The 18,067-nt window shown below is 51.4% G+C and overlaps 6 protein-coding genes across 7 annotated transcripts; 3 read left to right on the top strand and 3 right to left on the bottom strand.

Annotated features, from left to right (window-relative positions):
* The first annotated feature begins 124 nt into the window (after positions 1 to 124).
* LOC121595572 (palmitoyltransferase ZDHHC23-B) lies at positions 125 to 3,951 on the top strand. Of its 2 annotated transcripts, none has more exons than XM_041919634.1 (5): positions 125 to 454; positions 1,319 to 1,552; positions 1,621 to 2,205; positions 2,292 to 2,367; positions 2,428 to 3,951. In XM_041919634.1, the coding sequence occupies exons 1-5, from the start codon at positions 270 to 272 to the stop codon at positions 2,533 to 2,535; spliced, it is 1,188 nt and encodes a 395-aa protein (XP_041775568.1). In that variant the 5' UTR covers positions 125 to 269; the 3' UTR covers positions 2,536 to 3,951. The 2 variants fall into 2 exon arrangements, with proteins under 2 accessions (XP_041775568.1, XP_041775569.1); XM_041919635.1 differs by lacking the exon at positions 125 to 454 and adding an exon at positions 623 to 1,055.
* Positions 3,952 to 4,016: 65 nt separating this feature from the next.
* Positions 4,017 to 6,002, bottom strand: LOC121595571 (serine--tRNA ligase, cytoplasmic). The gene is made up of 2 exons (XM_041919632.1): positions 4,500 to 6,002; positions 4,017 to 4,424 (listed from the first exon to the last, which is right to left on the bottom strand). The coding sequence occupies exons 1-2, from the start codon at positions 5,856 to 5,858 to the stop codon at positions 4,272 to 4,274; spliced, it is 1,512 nt and encodes a 503-aa protein (XP_041775566.1). The 5' UTR covers positions 5,859 to 6,002; the 3' UTR covers positions 4,017 to 4,271.
* Positions 6,003 to 6,158: 156 nt separating this feature from the next.
* LOC121596272 lies at positions 6,159 to 9,683 on the bottom strand. Its single transcript, XM_041921059.1, has 7 exons — positions 8,979 to 9,683; positions 8,762 to 8,908; positions 8,536 to 8,688; positions 8,335 to 8,476; positions 6,928 to 8,264; positions 6,760 to 6,862; positions 6,159 to 6,695 (listed from the first exon to the last, which is right to left on the bottom strand). The coding sequence occupies exons 1-7, from the start codon at positions 9,288 to 9,290 to the stop codon at positions 6,205 to 6,207; spliced, it is 2,685 nt and encodes an 894-aa protein (XP_041776993.1). The 5' UTR covers positions 9,291 to 9,683; the 3' UTR covers positions 6,159 to 6,204.
* An 84-nt stretch (positions 9,684 to 9,767) lies between these two features.
* LOC121596271 lies at positions 9,768 to 14,796 on the top strand. Its single transcript, XM_041921058.1, has 4 exons — positions 9,768 to 10,011; positions 10,086 to 11,171; positions 11,238 to 11,376; positions 11,461 to 14,796. Exons 2-4 carry the CDS (start codon positions 10,123 to 10,125, stop codon positions 14,605 to 14,607), a joined length of 4,335 nt encoding a protein of 1,444 aa, XP_041776992.1. The 5' UTR covers positions 9,768 to 10,011; positions 10,086 to 10,122; the 3' UTR covers positions 14,608 to 14,796.
* A 158-nt stretch (positions 14,797 to 14,954) lies between these two features.
* On the top strand, positions 14,955 to 15,646 carry LOC121595456. The gene is made up of 2 exons (XM_041919459.1): positions 14,955 to 15,253; positions 15,319 to 15,646. Exons 1-2 carry the CDS (start codon positions 14,955 to 14,957, stop codon positions 15,644 to 15,646), a joined length of 627 nt encoding a protein of 208 aa, XP_041775393.1.
* Positions 15,647 to 15,719: 73 nt separating this feature from the next.
* LOC121597730 (ran GTPase-activating protein) lies at positions 15,720 to 18,050 on the bottom strand. Its single transcript, XM_041923744.1, has 3 exons — positions 17,741 to 18,050; positions 17,291 to 17,613; positions 15,720 to 17,214 (listed from the first exon to the last, which is right to left on the bottom strand). The coding sequence occupies exons 1-3, from the start codon at positions 17,844 to 17,846 to the stop codon at positions 15,853 to 15,855; spliced, it is 1,791 nt and encodes a 596-aa protein (XP_041779678.1). The 5' UTR covers positions 17,847 to 18,050; the 3' UTR covers positions 15,720 to 15,852.
* Positions 18,051 to 18,067: the final 17 nt, after the last annotated feature.

The raw sequence follows: 18,067 nt of genomic DNA on the forward strand, positions 1-18,067 counted from the left end.
TATGATTTGATGATGCTTCTAAATTGTTCTCAATTGTTGCTCCATAAAAAATAAATTTATTGAATATTTTCCAAAAAGCAGTTTGTCAACACGTGCAACATGAACCGACCCAATTTTGCTCACCTCTTGTGCATCTGCTGGGCAACCGGCAACCAATTTGTTTGTGTTTTATTAGCCCAAAAGAGAGAAAGAGCGAGAAAGTGGCGGCATAAAAAACACACTCACACGAATAAGTCCAACATAGCATTCCCCGTCCGTTCCTGGGGAGCATGAGATCACACTACAGTGCGGCCGATTTCTATGATTACGATCCCCGCACCGATATCGATCCGCTGTGCTGTTGTGAGTTTTTCGATCGAAACAATGAACGGGCTCATCTGCTCGTAACGTGCTGCTGCTGCTGTTGCTGTTTCACGGGTCCATCCGGAATCGAAACTCCGACTCCGGCCACTAGGTACGTACGTTTCGACGAGCCCTAATGTCCAGTTGCATTCCCCGAACCTCCTCTCCCGTTTTAGAAACTGCACCAACGTCTGTTTGCATTCCCTTAGTAGTGAATCACCGGGTGTTCCTGTGAATAGCTCCCTCCCCTCATCACCCAGTGTCTTCAGCGTGTGATTGCCGCAAGAAAACTCCGGCTCCGGCATCCCGAAAAAGAGGGGATTGATCGATATAGAACGTACGACGAGAGTGCAAAGAATTGATTTTCCTTAGCAGCGAGCCAGCGTGATTGTATGTGTGTGTGTGTCGGTACGCTAGTGGTGCATCGGCGGTGCAGTCACCCTCGTTAGCCGGCTGCAAACGGTGGCATTCGACACATTAGAATAACCCTCCCCTTCATCTCCCCCCACACACACACACACGCACACAGCCACTGCAGCTGCAATCATCAAACTACACTTCATTGTGCATGAAATATAGGGCATCACCAGGGGTGGGGGGATAGCATTTCCACCAAATTTCCTACACGACAGCTGCAAACGGGGGGCGAACGTATCTCACCCGGCAAACGAATCTGAACTTTCCCGAGCCCGAAACGTCCTAACTAAAAACGGGTAAATATGTTATGTATTCTCTATCTTTAAACCTTTTTCCACCTCTTTCGCATCATTCCTACACTATCAAACGCTCTCTATCTCTTCCTGGCCTCTCTCTCTCTCTCTCTCTCTTTCTCTGCTACTGAATCTGATAATTCAATCTTAAAACGCTCAAATGTGTCCAACTATCTCTTATCAATGTGTGTGTGTGTGTGACTTTCTATTTTACTAAAATATTGTAAGAAATCTAACCCCGCTCCTTATCCTTCCACCATTCGCAGCAAACTGACCGGAAGCAGGGTTGGAAACATGCTGCTCACGTTCCAAGACCGGTTGCGTATACCGTGGCGCGGTGGCGCAAAGCAGATTACGCTCGACAATGTGGTGACGCTGGCGATACTGATCGGAACGCTGCTGCTGACCGCGGTACACTTCTATCTTTGCCTTGTCATCATGCTTCTGCTTCCCCTGGTATTGCTGTACCTGAAGCGGCTCTTCGGAACGATCCATCCCAAGTAATGCTACCACGAGAAAGGCAAAAGGATGAAAGGGTTCTAACAGCTTTCTATTCTGCTCTTTGTAGGACAAAGTTTTTCACGATTTGGTTTTTCGGTAGCTGCGTGTATCTGGTCGCACTGTTCGAGCTGGCCGTTCCGTTGTTGGAAATTTTGCCCCAAGAAAACGTTGGCTTCGTCGTGCTGATGACGCTCGCTTTTCTCTGTTTGCTGAAGGCGAAGCAGCGGGCCGTGCTGAACCATCTCTCTGCCCTGCCGGCGGACATGAACGGTGTAGAAAGCGGCAAGGGAAGCAAGGAACATATTGTGCTGTTCTCCGACCGCGACGATTCGGACGATGGGGCGACCGATTCGGACAGTGGGCGGTTGGCGTGCCAGCTCTGCCGCAAGTACGTGCCACCGAGAACGTACCACTGCAAGGTTTGCTCGAGCTGTGTGCTGCGGCAGGATCATCACAACGTGTGGCTGAACTGCTGCATCGGCAAATCGAACCATCGGCTGTATCTGGCGGGCTGCCTCTTTACGCTGCTGGCGTTGCTGGTGTTTGCCAATCTGGCGCTGACGGCGGTGTGTCATCCGACGCCAATCTTTACGCTGTACGGGATCATCGTGATGATGCCGGACGACTGTACCGATATCTTTTTCCAGTATGAGTACGTGTTTTGTGTACTAGAATGACTCATGGCAGATGGAACGGTGGTAAATGGAATGAACTGTTATTTGTTTCCCCTCTTTTCAGCATTGCACTGTGCTTTACGGGTTCGGTGTACGCGCTAATAATGGCATCGTTTATTGCTATCGCTGTAGTGAAACAGGTTTGTACAGGATGCCCGTCTAATTGTAATGAAAAACAGTCAAACACATTCCTTTTTCAGATCTGCTTCATCTCATTCGGCCTCTCGTTCAGCGAATGGCGTCGCAGGGAGCACGTGAAGCGACGGAATTGTCTGTGGAATTGGAAAGCGTTCTGCTTCGGCCAGTAAAACTCAACCAGAGGCGCAAAGCACAGTCTACCAGATTTGGGCGCAGGTGCAGTGTGTCTGACTGCAAAACTTCCGTTTGAGTTTTTTTTTCATCATATCCTCTCCCGCGCACATTCGAGTGTGTGTGTGAACTATTTTTAGCCAAAGGAAACCAAACTTGTTCGTGAGTTGTTCTTATCGATAGTATGTCGGTAGTAGTAGAGAGAGAAAGAGAGTTGTGGTAGAGAGGGGATAGAACTCCCAATTCCATAAGGATTTGTTTCCCAATTGTTTTTGTTTTTGGTTTGCACACAGCCAGCGTACTTGTGGGTGTTGTAGGGTGGAGTTAATCTCACGTTATTTAATTAATGTAAGCATATTTGCTACTGATAACCACTCACCATTATTGCCACTGCTCCCACAAGTGATTAGAAGGCGGTAGCAAGAGCCGCCGAAAGAGGTGTTTCGTTAGAAAAGCCATTTTATTACCACCTTATGAGGCCACAACACGCGCGGAGAAGTAGTGAAGCTTCTATCCGCACATTCTTTTCCCCTCTTCTTGTTGCAAGTTCGAACCTAGCCTTAGAACCAGTAGTAGGAACTAGTGATGGGTAAAGTTGACAAAAATCCGGAGCCGACTCCGGAAGGTAGGTCCGCCCAGCATTACCCGGAGCCGGTTGGAATCATCCCGGAGCAGCTCGGAGTCATCCGAAGTTGTCTGAAGTCGTCTGGAGTTATCCGGAGTAGTCCGGAATCATCCTGAGTAGTCCGGATAAATCCAGAGTAGTCCGGAGTTATCCGGAGTAGTCCAGAGTTATCCGGAGTCGTCTGGAGTTATCCAGAGTCATCCAGAGTTATCCAGAGTCGTCTGGAGTCATCCGAAGTCGGTCGAATATGGAAGGTGCAATGTTTTTTATGGTCAGGCATTTCATATCCGACTTCGACTCCTCTTATTTTCGGTCTCAAACCGCTATTCTTAGAAAAAAAAGTCCTGGTTAAGAAGTACACGCGCAAATCGAAAGAGGAAAAAAAACCCAAAATCAAATGCCTCCAGCCGTCTTCGGACGACCTCGGACGAATACGAGCGACTCTATGGTAACTCCGGGCGACTCAAGACAACTGTGGATGACTCCAGACAACTCCGGACGACTTCGGACAACTCTAGACAACTCCAACTCCAGGCGAAACCAGTGGTTCCGATTTTGCCGGTGTCTGAATCGCACTTACAATAGCCGGAGTCGGATCGGAGTCGAGGGTGCGCACCAGAGAGCACACCACTAGTAGGAAACCTAAAATGCTTAGATTCCATCCGTGGAAAAGGCGTGCTTGCACACAATTTCGATCGGGGCGTGATTTACTAACATGAAATGTTACAATGATGATAAGTAGGATAAGAAACGCACAATAAACTTTGAAATTCTTTAACTTACCTTTCAAACTGCGCTCACGCGTGCGTCTTTCTTCCACATTTCCGGATGGGAGGAAAAATAACCGCTTTTTTGCTTAGTGATCCACTTCAGCAGCAGCTGCACAAGCGGATGGGGAACAACACTTTATTACCGATAGAGCTTCAGCTTCAAGCAAATGCACTGTTTAAATGCTTTCAGCACCGGATTCATGGTAGAACTGAGTAGATTTGAAATAAATTAGACGACGACGGCTGCGATTCTAGTACGTGTGCCCGATCGACATGTGCTTAATGACGTCGCTATTGAGTTGAAGATCGATTTCGATTAACCTATGCCAGTGTATATCTTTTATGCAGCCGTTCCGCTCTTCTTCTCACCGCCCTTCTTGCCACCCTTCTTTGCCTCGGCCGCGGCCTGCTCCACGTCGATCGGGGCTGGCTTCACGAACGGAATCTCTTCACGATACTTCTCCGGCATGTACTTCTGAAGCACCTCGGGGACCTATGTAAAAGGAAAATCATATCCGATAATGTTAACAATATCCTTCTAAAGAATAGCTTTCCCCTCCCATCTTACCTTTACGCCCGTTTCCGTTTGATGCGTTTCGAGGATGGCGCAAATCACACGCGTCGTAGCGCACATGGTCGCATTCAGCATGTGCACATAGTCCACAGCCGCATTCATCTTCTTCGTTTGGCCGTAACGCACGAGCAGCCGGCGGGCCTGATAGTCCAAGCAATTGCTGCACGATACCAACTCCCTGAACGCACCCGACCCGGCAAACCATGCCTCCAGGTCGAGCTTTTTCGAGGCGGCATGATTCAGCGCACCGGACACGATGTTCACCACGCGGTACGGAATGCCCAGCGACTGGCAGAACGCCTCCGCGTTGCCGATCATTTCGTCCATCATCTCCCACGACTTGTTGTCGTGCGGCGAGGTCAGCACGAACTGTTCCACCTTCTCGAACTGGTGCACCCGGAAGATGCCGCGGGTGTCGCGGCCGTGCGACCCGACCTCCTGCCGGAAGCAGGTGGATAGCCCGGCGTACTTGATCGGCAGCGACGCCTCCGGGATCCACTCATCCCGATGGTACGCGGCAATCGGTTGCTCCGAGGTCGCAATCAGATACTTCTCGTCCGTCGCCGTACCGTCCTCGGCCCGCTCGCTGCCCTTGCCGACCACCTTGTACAGCTCCTCGTCGAACTGGGACAGCTGCGCCACCTCCTGCATCACCTCCTTGCGCATGAAGAACGGCGTGTACAGTGGCGTGTAGTCTTTCGCGTACAGACTGTGCAGCGCGTGCTGGATCAGTGCCTGCTCGAGAAATACGGCCGGCCCGGTAAGGAAGTAGCCCCGACCGCCCGACACCACCGCACCCTTGTCCCCATTCATACCGTCAATCATCACGATCAGATCGACGTGCGAGTACTTCAGGCGCGTCTCACAGTTCCCGAACGTGCGCTCCACCCGGTTCTCGTCCTCGTCGTTGCTGACCGGGACGCTCTCGTGCAGATGGTTGCCGACCTCGCGCAGTGCCGCGTTCCTCTTCGCCTCCACCTCCTTCATTTGCTGCTCATTTTCCACCACCGCTGCGTCGATCAGTGTGCGCACCTTCTTGATCTGGTTGACGGTCAGCTCCTTCAGCGAGGTCAGCTGCATCTCGCGCAGCTGGTCCTGGACCGACTGCGGCAGCGGCTCGCTCTCATCGCCCTGCGGTTCCTTTTTCTTCATCTTCTCGCCGATCTCCTTGCTGCACAGATTCTTCAGCTTGTTGTAGTTGTCCATGTTGAAGCGGCACCGGCGCCACTCCTTGTCCTGCTCGATGACCGTCTCGACCAGTGCCACATCCTTGAAGCGCTTTGTCTGGTTCTCCCGGATCTTCTCCGGATCGTGACCCTTGTCGCTGCGGAACAGATCCAAATCGAGCACCATTTTTACGGCTACCTAGGTAACAATCTGAAAGTGGTTTGTGCGGTATGCCAAATTGGGCGGATGATGAAATTTTAGGACGATTTTAGGCCGCAATGCCGCAACGCCGTACGCAAATGCTTTCGGAATAAACGTGGCTGACAAGCCGAACGAGTTTGACAGCTGTGGGGATTTGTTTTGATTTTGCAGTTGACAGCAGTAGTCGAATGACGAGCGAAACGAATGGTAGCGTGGCGGACAAACGAGGATTTAAAAAGCCATTCAAATTGCGGTTAGCAAAATCAATAAAAACAACGCCGAATATTTTAAGTTGTTCTCAATTTATTACGCTGCACTTTCAGTTCAACATTTAAATCGTGCACGAGCCGTAACAAAACACGTGCCGCTTTGGCGGTTCATTTGTAGCCGGTGAAAGGAGTCGCCTTCGCGCTACGACTATTTTCGTGTTGAACGAGCTCAACAGTGGAGTATTTTGTTTCAGCATTCCTTCGCACGTTTCTGATCCTAGCGGCATGCTGCTATTTGTGATGGATGCACTCGCTGCTGCAGATGCGGATTTTTGACGACTTTGTGCCGTTTTTAACGGAATTGGCCGGCAGCCAGCAAACCGAAACCCAAACTGTGCTTTTGGAGCTTGATTTGGAGCCGACAGCGGCGGCAATCGCTTTTCGCTGTAATTTTCAAACGCTTCCTGTAGGGTGGGTTTTACCTTAGCTGCCCGAGGGATGAAGGCTGGCAACCGCTTGGGGACTACCTTTGCCGCAACTTTGTAGCAGCTTTTGTTGGCTATAATTTTTAGCCTTTTCCTGTGATACTTCAAGCACTGCTTTTCGATGTATTCTAAAAAAAGACAGGAAATAATTAACAACCCAAATCGGGAGAAAGCACAGCGAGCAACACTTACGATCATAGCTGAACATAAACGGTCCCAAACTGTCCCCACAAATGTCGTACAAATATTCGTAGAAAAAGATGTCCGAACGGCCGTTCATGAAAATTCCTGCAGTCTGTAAAGGAAGATAAAGGAAGGTAAGTTTTGCGCACCCAACAAATCCTACCCATTAAAACTTACATTAAAATGGGGTACCAAACACTCCGGGATCGTCTGACTGTCGATGTAGTAAAAGTAGGGCAGCAGTTCCCTCAGTGCAAACTCGCCGATCGCCCACAAGCCTCGAAAAATGCGCGACAACCAGTTGTAGTCCACGGTGGCCGTTTTTCGCTCCTGGAAGTAGCGCTGCAATCGCTCCACGAGCAGAAACGTGCACTCCTGCTCCACGAAGCCCCATTTGCTGGCGCACAATCCAACCACCCGGCAGACACCATCCACCAGATAGTCCTCACAGATCAGCGTGGTAATGTTTTCACTTTCCAGCGTTGTCGAGTTGGGATTGTTCACCTCGCCGCCGCCATCGCTGCTCTCGGACATCGGTAGGCTAACGTTCTCTTCCGGATCGGCGTCGATGATGGTGGGCGGCGTGCCGGAATCAAGCTTCGGCTTACCCGGGTCCGGTTTGATATGAAACATGGCCATATCAGTGTTTACCGATGCTCCAGTTGCAGCAGCAGCCGCCGCCGCCGCACTAGCAGCGAGCGAGTTAAGCATCTCGTTCGTTAGCATGCCCGGATCGGCCAGTGTGCCGGGATGGGCGGTGTGTCCGCCCGGTCCAACCACCGACCCAGACGCTTGCTGTACGATAAAGTTCGACGCGTTGGCCTCGAACGCTTCGGGATCGAATTCCGACTTGACCTGAAATCCATCCACCACACCGTCGGCCATCGATTCCGTGCCGACCATGCCCTCGTCCACGCCCTCCTGCTTGCCGAGCACCATCGAGAAGAGCGCCTCGTAATCGTCCTTGTTGTTGAGATCGATCCCGTCCGCCCCGTCCTTAATGTTTTCGATGCTGCGCAAAAGCTCCTCGGTGGCGTTCGAGTTGGAGTTGTTCGAGTCCTCCGCCGGCGGTAAGTTGTTCTCCAGCAGCGCCATTGGATTGTTAAACAGGGGGGAAATGTTGTCCAGCACCTGCTGTTGTTGCTGCTGCTGCTGCTGCTGCTGCGGTTGCTGTTGCGGATCGCTGCCAACGAGTGATGTTACCGCTCTCGGCACAGTATCATTCGTTTGCATTAGCTTCGCATGAACGTATCCGGCCGGGCCAACGAGCAAGTTGACGAACAGCTGACTCAGCAGGCTTAGCTCCAGCGTTAGATCCGAATGCGCCACGTGGTAGTTCTGCACCAGCGCTTCCAGGTACACCAACGTGCGCCGCAACGTTGCCTCGGTGTATTCGAAGCCAAGCATCTCGATCGCTTTCGTTAGCAGCAGCTTCATCAGCGAAGGTGTGTGCCGATTGTACTGCAGTATGTCGATCGCTGTGTTGAAGCACGCTTCATCGCCAATGAAAATGGCTGCAAGTAGGGTGACAAAAATGTTAAACAATTCACCCTCGGATAAGCCCTTTTGCGGCCAGGAACTCACCATCGCATATGTTATTGTGCATCGCAATGAGATCTTCCGCAATGTCTGCCTCCGCCATCCAGGTGGTGGTAAGCACCGGCACATTGTGCTGCTCCAGCGATATGTGTTTGATGTATTCCTCGCGCAAATCAAGCACCTCATCCTGCACGTGAAAAAGAAGCCGTTTCATTTGCTCACAATTTGCACCAACCAACTACTAACCGAGTTGAAAAAGTATGCACCATCGTATTCGATCTTGTCCCACGGTTGGCTGTTTGCTCCCACGATCGGCGGCACGTCGGAATCCTTCAGCACCTCGTTCACCAGATCGAACGTAACACGCCCGCTCGAATGGCGGCTGTATGTTTTGATGCTCTAAAGTGAATTGAAATGGGGAAATCATGGTAAAGAATCGTCCTTTCCCGCCCGCAGTGTACGGTCCGCTTACATTGGTCAGCTCCCACAGCTTGTAGGTAGCATCTTCCGCCAGCTTGGTGTACACATCGGGCGCTACTTCCGTCTCTTGCTTGTCGTGCTGCTCCCAGGCAGTCCGCACGGAGCGTGAACTAAGCCCGGCGTACGATTTATACGAAGTCTGAAAAGAAGGCATACATTTAAGTTGAGTAATTTGTTCGGTGCGACCCTCTCCCCCGGTGCAACCATACCTTGTCCTTAGCCGAACCCATATTGGACACATCGTTCCCGGACGAATCGCTGTGCGGCACAGCCTGCTTCGGCGGTGGATGTAGGTGCTGCTGCTGGCTCTGATTGCTGTTGGCTGCCGACGTTTGCCCGGCAGCGGACACGGCAGTACCGGCGGCATTTTGCTGATTGGAGCTCGGAGTACTGCTGTTGTTGTTGTTGTTGTTGTTGTTGTTGTTGTTAGTGTTGGTGCCACTGCTCGAAGATTTGGTGCGCTGTTTCACCTTCGAGGAGGACTTTTTGGGGCTTGGTTTCATTGTGCCCGCCATCCGCATTTCCGCACCCTTAATACACAGTCACCGTCACACAACTAAGCAGGGGGCTGAGAGGAAATGCGGGTCCGTCTCTCATCGGGGTTTTGCACAGATAAAATTGTGATTATTTTTACGCCACAACACCCGGCAATTGTGCTACCAGCGGCTAGCTTTTGCTCACAAACAAAGCCGTCTTCCGTAGGGTGCTCGAGGCGTAAACAACGTTTGACACATCGATCACACAGCGGCTTCCCCCTTTTACACGCGACTTTTCACTTGTATTTGGGCTTGGTTTCGTTCTTTTCGATGGTTTTTGGCGATAAACCTTAAATAAAATTGCACTTTTACTTTAAAACAAAATTGCTCTTCTTTACGAACAATTTTAGACTGTTGAAGTGTGGCTGTGTGTCATGCCGTACTGCGCCGCATACTCTTCGTTGACATACGCACACCAATACAATAACAACTGCCCCGTTTCAGCGAAGTAAACATTACAAAACAGTTCGCACTGTGGCCCGCACAGTCGTGGTTTCGTGCCGCGCAAAACATAAATTCACAGAACGTTGCTTTTGTTCCTGTAATATTGCCTCCCATGGAGCATGGATAGCCGTTTTTGTAGCTACGATAGCAGCTTGGAACATTGTTACTCTCGTTAAATCAATCGGAAGAAGTGAATGTAGAATCGAAGGACATTGCCAGACACCATAACCTTCGTCGGGAATCGTCGTACGGAATATTGAACGTTAGTTTCATACATTTATTTATAGGAAAACCAGTTCGTAATATATAAATTAACAAATCCAAATGTGCTTGCAGCCTCTGGTCTAGTGTACCACATGGTTGCTATTGCACTATGAGCCCTCCCGATAAGAGCCGGAACGAGGAGAGCGCACCGTGGAAGTCGAGCAAAGGCCAAGGGTCGTCCCGCGACAATGGATCTCCGGAATCGAATATTGTCGAAGGGTCGTCCAGGAGAACTGGAGCACTGGAAAACGCTCCTTGCAGGTCGAGTAAAGGCGAAGGGGCGTCCCGTGGGAGTGGATCACCGGAAAGAGCACCATGGAGGTTGAATATAGATGAAGGGTCGTGCCGAGGTAATGGATCACCGGAAAGAGCACCATGGAGGAGAAATACAGATGAAGGGTCGTCCAGAGGTAATGGATCACCGGAAATACCACCATGGAGGTTGAATATAGATGAAGGTCCGACCAGAAGCAATGAATCACCGGAAAGAGCACCTTGGAAGTCGAGTAAAGGTGTAGGATCGTCCCGGGGCAATGGATCTCCGGAGAACGCACCGTGGAGGACGAATAAAGACGAAGGCTCGTCCCCGAGAACTGGCTCACCGGAGAACGCACCGTGGAGGTCGAGTAAAGGCGAAGAATGGTCCAGGGGGAATGCATCACCTGAAAGAGCATCGTGGAAATCGAGTAAAGGCGAAGGGGCGTCCCGTGGGAGCGGATCACCGGAAAGAGCACCGTGGAAGTCGAGTAAAGGCTTAGGACCGTCCAGGGACAATGGATCACCGGAAAGAGCGCCATGGAGGACATATAAAGACGAAGAGTCGTCCCGGGGCAATGGATCGCCGGAACGAGCACCGTGGAAGTCGAGTAAAGGCGAAGGGGCGTCCCGTGCATCACCGGACAGGTATCGGCACCGTAACTCAGACCGATATCAAAAACGGCATCAGTCGCAAAATGATCGCTATGGCAATCGAGTCTGGAGACGTGACAGTCCCTACAGCCGGCATTCTTCCCACGAACAAAGCCGGTATCGATCGCACGGGTCCGATGAAAAACGGCACCACGAAGACGAGCGATCGAGAACGAGTTCGAATGGAGGTGGACGAGGATCGGCAGCTTATACCAGCCGTCGTCCCTGGAGAGAACGTAGATCCCCCGGGTAAGTTAAATTCGTTTGGAGGAGCTATAGGTGAATTGATTGTTAATTCCATTCTAACCATCACAGGAGCCCACGACCGAACAGATCTCGATGGGGCGAGACGTCACGAACGAATGCTGGGAAATATTCACACAATTCTAGGGAAAGCTCTGCTGAAGCTTTTCATTTCTTTTTCAATCAATTGATGAAATATGACAAGCGTGAAGTACGTACCAGCCGGTTTGGAGCAGTTCGTTACAGTGATTCACGATCCACATTTTCAACCCCCCTTTTTCCATTTCCTTTCCAGAGTAACCAGCCCCAGCCCGAACGGCCCATGTCGTTCATCGACAAGCTGATTGCGGATGAAGCAATGCGGATGCTTTCTAAGGCAGCTTCCATGCAGGAAACGACGTACCTTAATGTTCCCTTCAAACCGACGGAAGCCGCATCGCTCGCATCGGCCAGTGCGGACAGTGCAGCAACGGAAAGCTCCAAGACGGAGTCGGAAAAGCAAGCGGACGAAGAAAATCAAGCCTCTATGCGTGACGCAGCCGTAGTAAACGCGGCCGACTCCGCCCTGCTGCAGAAGAGTGCCGAACAGGTGACGAAGAAGCTAATTAACCAGCTGACCACCATGAGCAAGTACGACCTGAAGCAGATCATCGACAATCCGGGCGGCAAGTACGAGACGGCACTGAACCGACACGCGCAAAACAAACTGCGTGCCGAGGTGCGGAAGCAGCTGAAAACGATCGGCCTGAATGAGCTGGGAAGTGCGAGCGTCGATGGGGACGGAAGCGTGGAGCCGGATGAAGCGATCGATGCGAACAAGATACCGCCGGCCCTGTTGGCACAGATCGGACAGGCGTTGGATTTGGATTTGGAAGATTTAACCCACACGGACTCGGAACCGTTTGAGCAGGTGGCAGACGCTGCTAAAGACTCCCAATCCGTGGAGGGAAATGGGATGCTGGGGCCAATATTCGGCACTGCCGTGCCGTGGGGTACAACAACCCAGGAGGAAATGCCGGAATCTTCCAACAGAACTCTCACAAAGGTGCGAGTCGCTCACAAACCGTCACCTACCACGCCAGGGTGCAAAAAGCAAAAGAGTGTACCAAATGGCAATGCAATAATATGCATAGACGATGCAGAGAGCCCGGTAGTAACTACTCCGCCCGCTAAAGCGAAAACACCCAATCGCAAGAAAAGCCCTAAAGGCAAGGGCGTGAACGGGAAGGGTGGGGTACAGGCTGTGTCCACGCTTAAAACGGTCGATGGGCAAATAAACAACGATGTAGCTACAAACATCCCTCAAGAAAGTAGCATACGTGCTGCTCCAAAGCATAAAATATCCCCCAAGCAACGCAATAGATCAAAGATTTTGAAAGTTCAAGAAACACCGTCAGCTTATATTAATCAATTAAATGCTAACTCAGTGATGGAAAGCAATCTGCCGCTAGAAGAACCGATGCGGGTTGAAAAGAATGTTCCCTTTTTAAGAATCAGCACCGTAGAGGAACTCAACAGACGGTTAGACGACCATGAAGGAGCGGCGCCCATTGACAAAGAACAAAGCGCAGATAGAACCGAACCACTCGCGTCTGAGGATGTTGGGCAATTGCATAGCAATGGTTCAACAAGAATAGAAACAAATAGTGACATTAGTTTCAACGTGCCACTTCCCAGTCAAACGCCAACCACTGCTAATGCAGACGGCGATGATAGCATACAGAATCAACTCAATAATGCCGATCAAGCGACGGACACTGCAACTGAACCAGCCACTACTACTACTACTACTACTACTGCTACACCACCCGGACAGGAGCAGCAGCAACACAGCAACATCCCTATCTTTCAACGACTCATCGAACGGCGTAAAAAGCGCTGTAAAAGTGCGATCGAAAAACATCTGGAAGATATCCTGGGCAAGAAGGGCGATACGCGAATAATATCTGAAGATGGTGAAGTGATTGTTGACCGTTTGCGTAACAACGACTATTTGGCGATGGTTTGTCCTTCGCTGCGCAAAGCGTTGCCCTTTGCTAAAGTACAACTTCTGCCACCAAAGGATGTAAATCGGAAAAGAAAGAATGCTACTACGCCGGCGGATGCGATTCCCGCTGAAGAGCAGTGGCAGATTGAAACAGCGCCAAACATGACAAACGAATGTAGCACCAATCCTCCCATCGTGCCGGATACGCACATGGGAAAGGTGCCGAAGAACAAGCTGCGATGGAACCGTTGGATGCAGGCAAACAGCCCCGATATGATCTGCAATCGTGAGACGGCGGAAAAGAATGGTGAACCGCATTCCACCGCATCGGAGCGTATCTCGTCCGTGTCCTCACTGCCAGGGGAGGATCAGATTTTGAACGAAGCATACGATCAGTATACCTCCAAAACTGCCGAAGACGGTGGTGGTGGTGGTGGTGAACCAGATGATGGGGATGATGTTGTAACCTCAGAACCGGTACAAGCTTCCCCCAACTCATCCGCTGAAGCGAATCGACCGTGCATAAGAGTTCGATCGGCATCGATTTCACAAGAATTCAGCACTCCAGACACATCCGTTGTAGAAAGCGTTTTGAATGAGCATCCAGAGGAACGACCTTTAGCAGACGCAACGAACCATGGTGGCTCAGAACCACCAGCAAGTCAGCAGAGTGCTGCCACTTCGGACAGTGTTTTCGAAGAGCCCGTATCGATTTCGAATCTCGCAGCAGCAGCAGAGCCGATTGTGGATAGCAAGGAAGATATAGAACGGATTCCGTCACCAGAACCACCTCTCGATACCTCAACGGCGACCGAGGAGTACATTCTGGGTGGTGATTCCGAACAGAAATGTGTACCGATGGAAACGGAACGCTATGGCGATAGAAGTGCTTCCCAGGAACAGGTACAAGAACAGGCACAAGAGCAAGACCAACCTGCCACTCATCGTAGAGTGGCAACTCCACAGCCGACACAACAGACGACGCGATTCCAACCTTTGTATGAGATCGCCGAGCGGTTACAATCGATCGATGCGGAAACGATGGACCTGTACAACCGCAAGGCGCAAATCGACGCAATGATCATGCAGCTCAACTCGGAGCGTATGGACATTAACCAGCAGCTGGTAAAACTGCACCATACACGTGGCGAGCAGATGAACGACCTGCGTATTACGTTGCTAGAACTCGGAATGTCCGACAGTCCGGGTGGCACAGAGGTGACAAATCAATCGCCCACCACGTGCCACGCTTCTGATGTGACCAGAAATGCTGATCCAGTGCACCATACGGTTCACCAGTCCGCACCGCCACCCGCACAGCCACAGCAGGAACGTACGATACGACGAATCACACCGATCGGAGGCAATAGTGTGTTGATGAAGATTTTCCAACGGCGCCGTGCACCGTCCGAACGATCGACGGAGGACAATCCACCTCCAAACGATCTGGCGTAATATGTAATACGCGACCGTTAGTTTTATGCCAGTGTTAAATGCATTTTGAAAGCAACCGTGTGGACTTTAACAGTTGTATGTAATATATAATTAAACATGGAATTGTGTTGAAATGAAACAATTTAGTAATTTTTTTGAGTTGCTTTTTGGCATGTCATGAGTATCGCACATACAATAACATCTTTTTCTTCTCGAAGGACACCGTGCTGTACCGAATCCGCCATCGCTTTTAGTCATTTTAAGCACTGACGCAGCAGTTGCAAGAGTGCACTATTCCTTAAGATACGTGTTATGCTTGTGCTGTCCATTATTTGACTAGTTTTAGTGATAGAAACTACCAATTCGCAATGGCTTCGCTTCGATCCTTTATGATTCGAATGAATTACCTAGATCGATCGTCACCGTTTAACAGTCGCAAGCGTCGACGACGCTATTCGTCAGCTACTTCATGCAGCTCGAACCTGTTTACCGATCTCAACAACAACGAGCTCCTCGTACCGATCGTCAATCCATCGCGCAGTCGTTTCAAGGTGTCGGCATGCATTTACAAACACATCCCGTCGTCTTCCGATGGCGCCAAAGATTGCTCCAAAGAACAGTCTCCACAGCTGGCTGTGCAGATATTTGAAGGATCCGATATTAAGCTGTAAGTATCGCAGGAAATATGATCTCTCATCGGAGTAGTATGTTACCCATTTCATTGTTCCTCAGACGTAATGAACCGACCATCCCGGTGTCGATGGAACGATTTCTAGCCTTCGTACAGATGGATTGTCCGGATGATGTCCTCGTGTCGACAGCGTATTGCGTTCCGCGTATGGTTCCCGTCTCGAACGTGTCCTTCTCCTACGCGCACTACGACACGGAGCGGATGGTTAAAACGATCGTGCACTGCACCAAAGTTGAATTCCGGCGTAGATATTTACCAGTCGCCAAGCAGTCGATCGAGAACGATCAGCACAGCAACAACAACGAAGACGACAGTGGCCAGCAGGCGTGTTTCATTACCTACGCATGCTGGAATGTTTCGGAGCATTAAAAAGGAATCAAACCAAGAGACCGTTATCGTTATAGGAGCGTCAATTTTTGGATCGTTTTGAGGCGAGATTTATACTTCGTTTTTTTTTTGCAATTCAATTTTCTTGGAATCATGTATGTTTTTAAATAATTAAAAAGTAAACAAATCTCATTTACATCGGCATTAACACCACACGCACAGAGAACGCGGCACCACCGCTGCGGCCATTATACCTTGTGATCGAGGAACGTCTTGAACATGCTAGTCTCCTCCTCCGGTATTAGATTCTGCTTGAGCGCGTCGCGCAACGCCCGCTGACAGTTCTGCACGTTGTAGTTTGGCCGGAAGCTCCGATCCTCCGACTTGAGCAGACCGAGCTGAATGAGCAAAAAGTTGCGCAAGCTTTTCAGCCGCCTGTTCGCCCGCGCAAACTCGAACGCATCCTTGTACAGGGCGAGCGCGACGGCGAGCGCATCCGGCTGGCTTTCGCACAGATCCGAACACTTCAGGATGGTGAAGGCCGTGTGCACCAGGTAGTCTTCCTGCGGGATCGCTTTCAGGTAGTCGCGGAAGGCGGCCACCTTATCCTTGTCCGGCAGCGACTGGAACAGCGTTTCCGACGGGTAGTGCTGGCGGATGAACGAATCGACCGTGCACGGGAGCGTTGTGTCGAGATCGATCGACACGGCGGACGCGTCGTGGGCAGTGCCGCCGTTCGTTTTGCTCATACTGTGCTGCTTCATGCGGGTTAGCAGTGCTTCCTCCGCATCCTCCTCCTCGCCCTCGCCGTACCCTTCCACCGTCTCATCCACGTCCTCGTCCTCGTCGGCCGTTTCATCGTCGTCTTCGTCTTCGTCCTCCTCATCGTCCTCTTCTTCCTCTTCCTCCTCCTCCTCGCCATCATCGTCGTCCTCTTCCTCCTCTTCCTCCCCGTCGACATCGCCTGCATCCTCCTCCAGCTCCATGGCACGGTCGCGCTCGTAGTTTCGCACCAGCTCCTTCATCTGCTCGCAGCACTCATCGCCGAACTGGTTGCCGTTCAGCACGAGCGAGCGCAGCCTGCCCTTGTTGGCGGACGCATTGACCAGCGCAAAGCCCCCGTCCGGTCCGATTTCGTTGTACCCGAAATCCATCACCTCCAGCTCGGTGTGTGCCTGGTGCAGCGCCTCCCCGATCAGTACGGCGCCCTTCGTTTTCAGCAAACAGTCGCCAAAGTTGATCTCCCGCAGGTGGTGCAGATCCTGCACGGCCACGGACAGTGCCGCCGCACCCTTCGGCCCGATCGTGTTGTCGTTCAGGTTCAGGATGCGCAGGTTCCGGTTCACCCGGAACGCATCCGACAGCGCCGTTATGCCCACGTGGTAGATGCCGTTCTGTGGCATTTCGATCTGCTCGAGCGTGCCGACGGTGGCGAACATTTCCGAGAGCGCTTTGGCGCCCGCATTTTCCAACCGGTTGCGCCCGGCGATAAACACTTTCAGCGCGAGCGGTTTGCCCACCTTCCGGCTAGCGGTGTGTCCTTCTAGCAGCGCTTTCGCGAGCATGGTGCCGCCCTCGATGCCGAGACCGCAGTTGTTTAGCTTCAGTTGCTGTTCAGAGGGACGAATAATTAGCAAGGCTCATTAAAGGAATCGCACACACACACACACATCGACCGACCCCTACCTCCAGCGTGTAGCATGTGGCACTCTTCAGCAGATCCACCAACCCCACCATCCCGTTCGGACCGAGCGCATTGTCGGAACAGTCGAGCACGGTCAGCTGGGCGCCGGCCGTGATCATGCCCTGCCCGAGCGCCTTCAGCGCAATCGGGATCTCCTCCTTCATGCGCCCGGTAAACAGATCCTTCCACAGGGCCTGCTTCAGCTCCGGGTGCTTTTCCAGCGCTCTGGCAATGCCTTTGGCCGCTTCCACGCCGAGCGTGTTGCCCTCCAGATTGAGAAAGCGCATATCCTTGCACGCATTTATCGCATCGATCAGGTCTTTGGCTGAGCAAAATAGAACACAAAAAGGAGCAAAAGACATATGCATGATAACATCGTGCTGTTAAATCGATTCCTGTACGCAACTGCATTTCCACCACCGGGCAGGTGTGTGCTGAGCGAACATATTTACCTTCCGCTTCCGTTCCCCATTTCGACGCTTTGCCGACCCATTTGACGCCGTGCTGATCGAGATCGGTCAGTGCGCTCGTGATCGAGGTCAGGTTAAAGGACGCCATATCGTTCTTTAGGGGGAAACCAACACGCCGGTGCTTTTTCACAATTTTTCACAGTTCACGTGCGAAATTCAGTGTGTTTGCGCGTCTTTTCTACGGCAAAGTAAAACAAACGCCGATACGCCGCTGATGCTGTCGCTTGTCTTTCGGGTGCAAAACGGGCGGGAGGTTATGTTTACCGTTGTCGGTTTTTTTTTCTTTTCAAGGTTACCGCCGCTGTCAAA

This window comes from Anopheles merus, chromosome 3R (genome assembly GCF_017562075.2).
Source record: "Anopheles merus strain MAF chromosome 3R, AmerM5.1, whole genome shotgun sequence".
NCBI classification, from domain to species: domain Eukaryota; kingdom Metazoa; phylum Arthropoda; class Insecta; order Diptera; family Culicidae; genus Anopheles; species Anopheles merus.

What these genes read in the sequence shown, in the direction of transcription:
- LOC121595572 (XM_041919634.1), top strand. Translation starts at nt 270, where the DNA reads ATGAGATCACACTACAGTGCGGCCGATTTCTATGATTACGATCCCCGC. An exon ending in TTCGGAACGATCCATCCCAA is followed by an intron (nt 1,553 to 1,620) that starts GTAATGCTACCA and finishes TGCTCTTTGTAG; the next exon opens with GACAAAGTTTTTCACGATTT. An exon ending in GATATCTTTTTCCAGTATGA is followed by an intron (nt 2,206 to 2,291) that starts GTACGTGTTTTG and finishes CCCTCTTTTCAG; the next exon opens with CATTGCACTGTGCTTTACGG.
- LOC121595571 (XM_041919632.1), bottom strand. Translation starts at nt 5,858, where the DNA reads ATGGTGCTCGATTTGGATCTGTTCCGCAGCGACAAGGGTCACGATCCG. An exon ending in AAACGGAAACGGGCGTAAAG is followed by an intron (nt 4,425 to 4,499) that starts GTAAGATGGGAG and finishes CCTTTTACATAG; the next exon opens with GTCCCCGAGGTGCTTCAGAA.
- LOC121596272 (XM_041921059.1), bottom strand. Translation starts at nt 9,290, where the DNA reads ATGCGGATGGCGGGCACAATGAAACCAAGCCCCAAAAAGTCCTCCTCG. An exon ending in TGGGTTCGGCTAAGGACAAG is followed by an intron (nt 8,909 to 8,978) that starts GTATGGTTGCAC and finishes CCTTCTTTTCAG; the next exon opens with ACTTCGTATAAATCGTACGC. An exon ending in GCACAATAACATATGCGATG is followed by an intron (nt 8,265 to 8,334) that starts GTGAGTTCCTGG and finishes CCCTACTTGCAG; the next exon opens with CCATTTTCATTGGCGATGAA.
- LOC121596271 (XM_041921058.1), top strand. Translation starts at nt 10,123, where the DNA reads ATGAGCCCTCCCGATAAGAGCCGGAACGAGGAGAGCGCACCGTGGAAG. An exon ending in AGAGAACGTAGATCCCCCGG is followed by an intron (nt 11,172 to 11,237) that starts GTAAGTTAAATT and finishes TAACCATCACAG; the next exon opens with GAGCCCACGACCGAACAGAT. An exon ending in TGAAATATGACAAGCGTGAA is followed by an intron (nt 11,377 to 11,460) that starts GTACGTACCAGC and finishes TTTCCTTTCCAG; the next exon opens with AGTAACCAGCCCCAGCCCGA.
- LOC121595456 (XM_041919459.1), top strand. Translation starts at nt 14,955, where the DNA reads ATGGCTTCGCTTCGATCCTTTATGATTCGAATGAATTACCTAGATCGA. An exon ending in GAAGGATCCGATATTAAGCT is followed by an intron (nt 15,254 to 15,318) that starts GTAAGTATCGCA and finishes ATTGTTCCTCAG; the next exon opens with ACGTAATGAACCGACCATCC.
- LOC121597730 (XM_041923744.1), bottom strand. Translation starts at nt 17,846, where the DNA reads ATGGCGTCCTTTAACCTGACCTCGATCACGAGCGCACTGACCGATCTC. An exon ending in ATGGGGAACGGAAGCGGAAG is followed by an intron (nt 17,614 to 17,740) that starts GTAAATATGTTC and finishes TATTTTGCTCAG; the next exon opens with CCAAAGACCTGATCGATGCG. An exon ending in CCACATGCTACACGCTGGAG is followed by an intron (nt 17,215 to 17,290) that starts GTAGGGGTCGGT and finishes CCCTCTGAACAG; the next exon opens with CAACTGAAGCTAAACAACTG.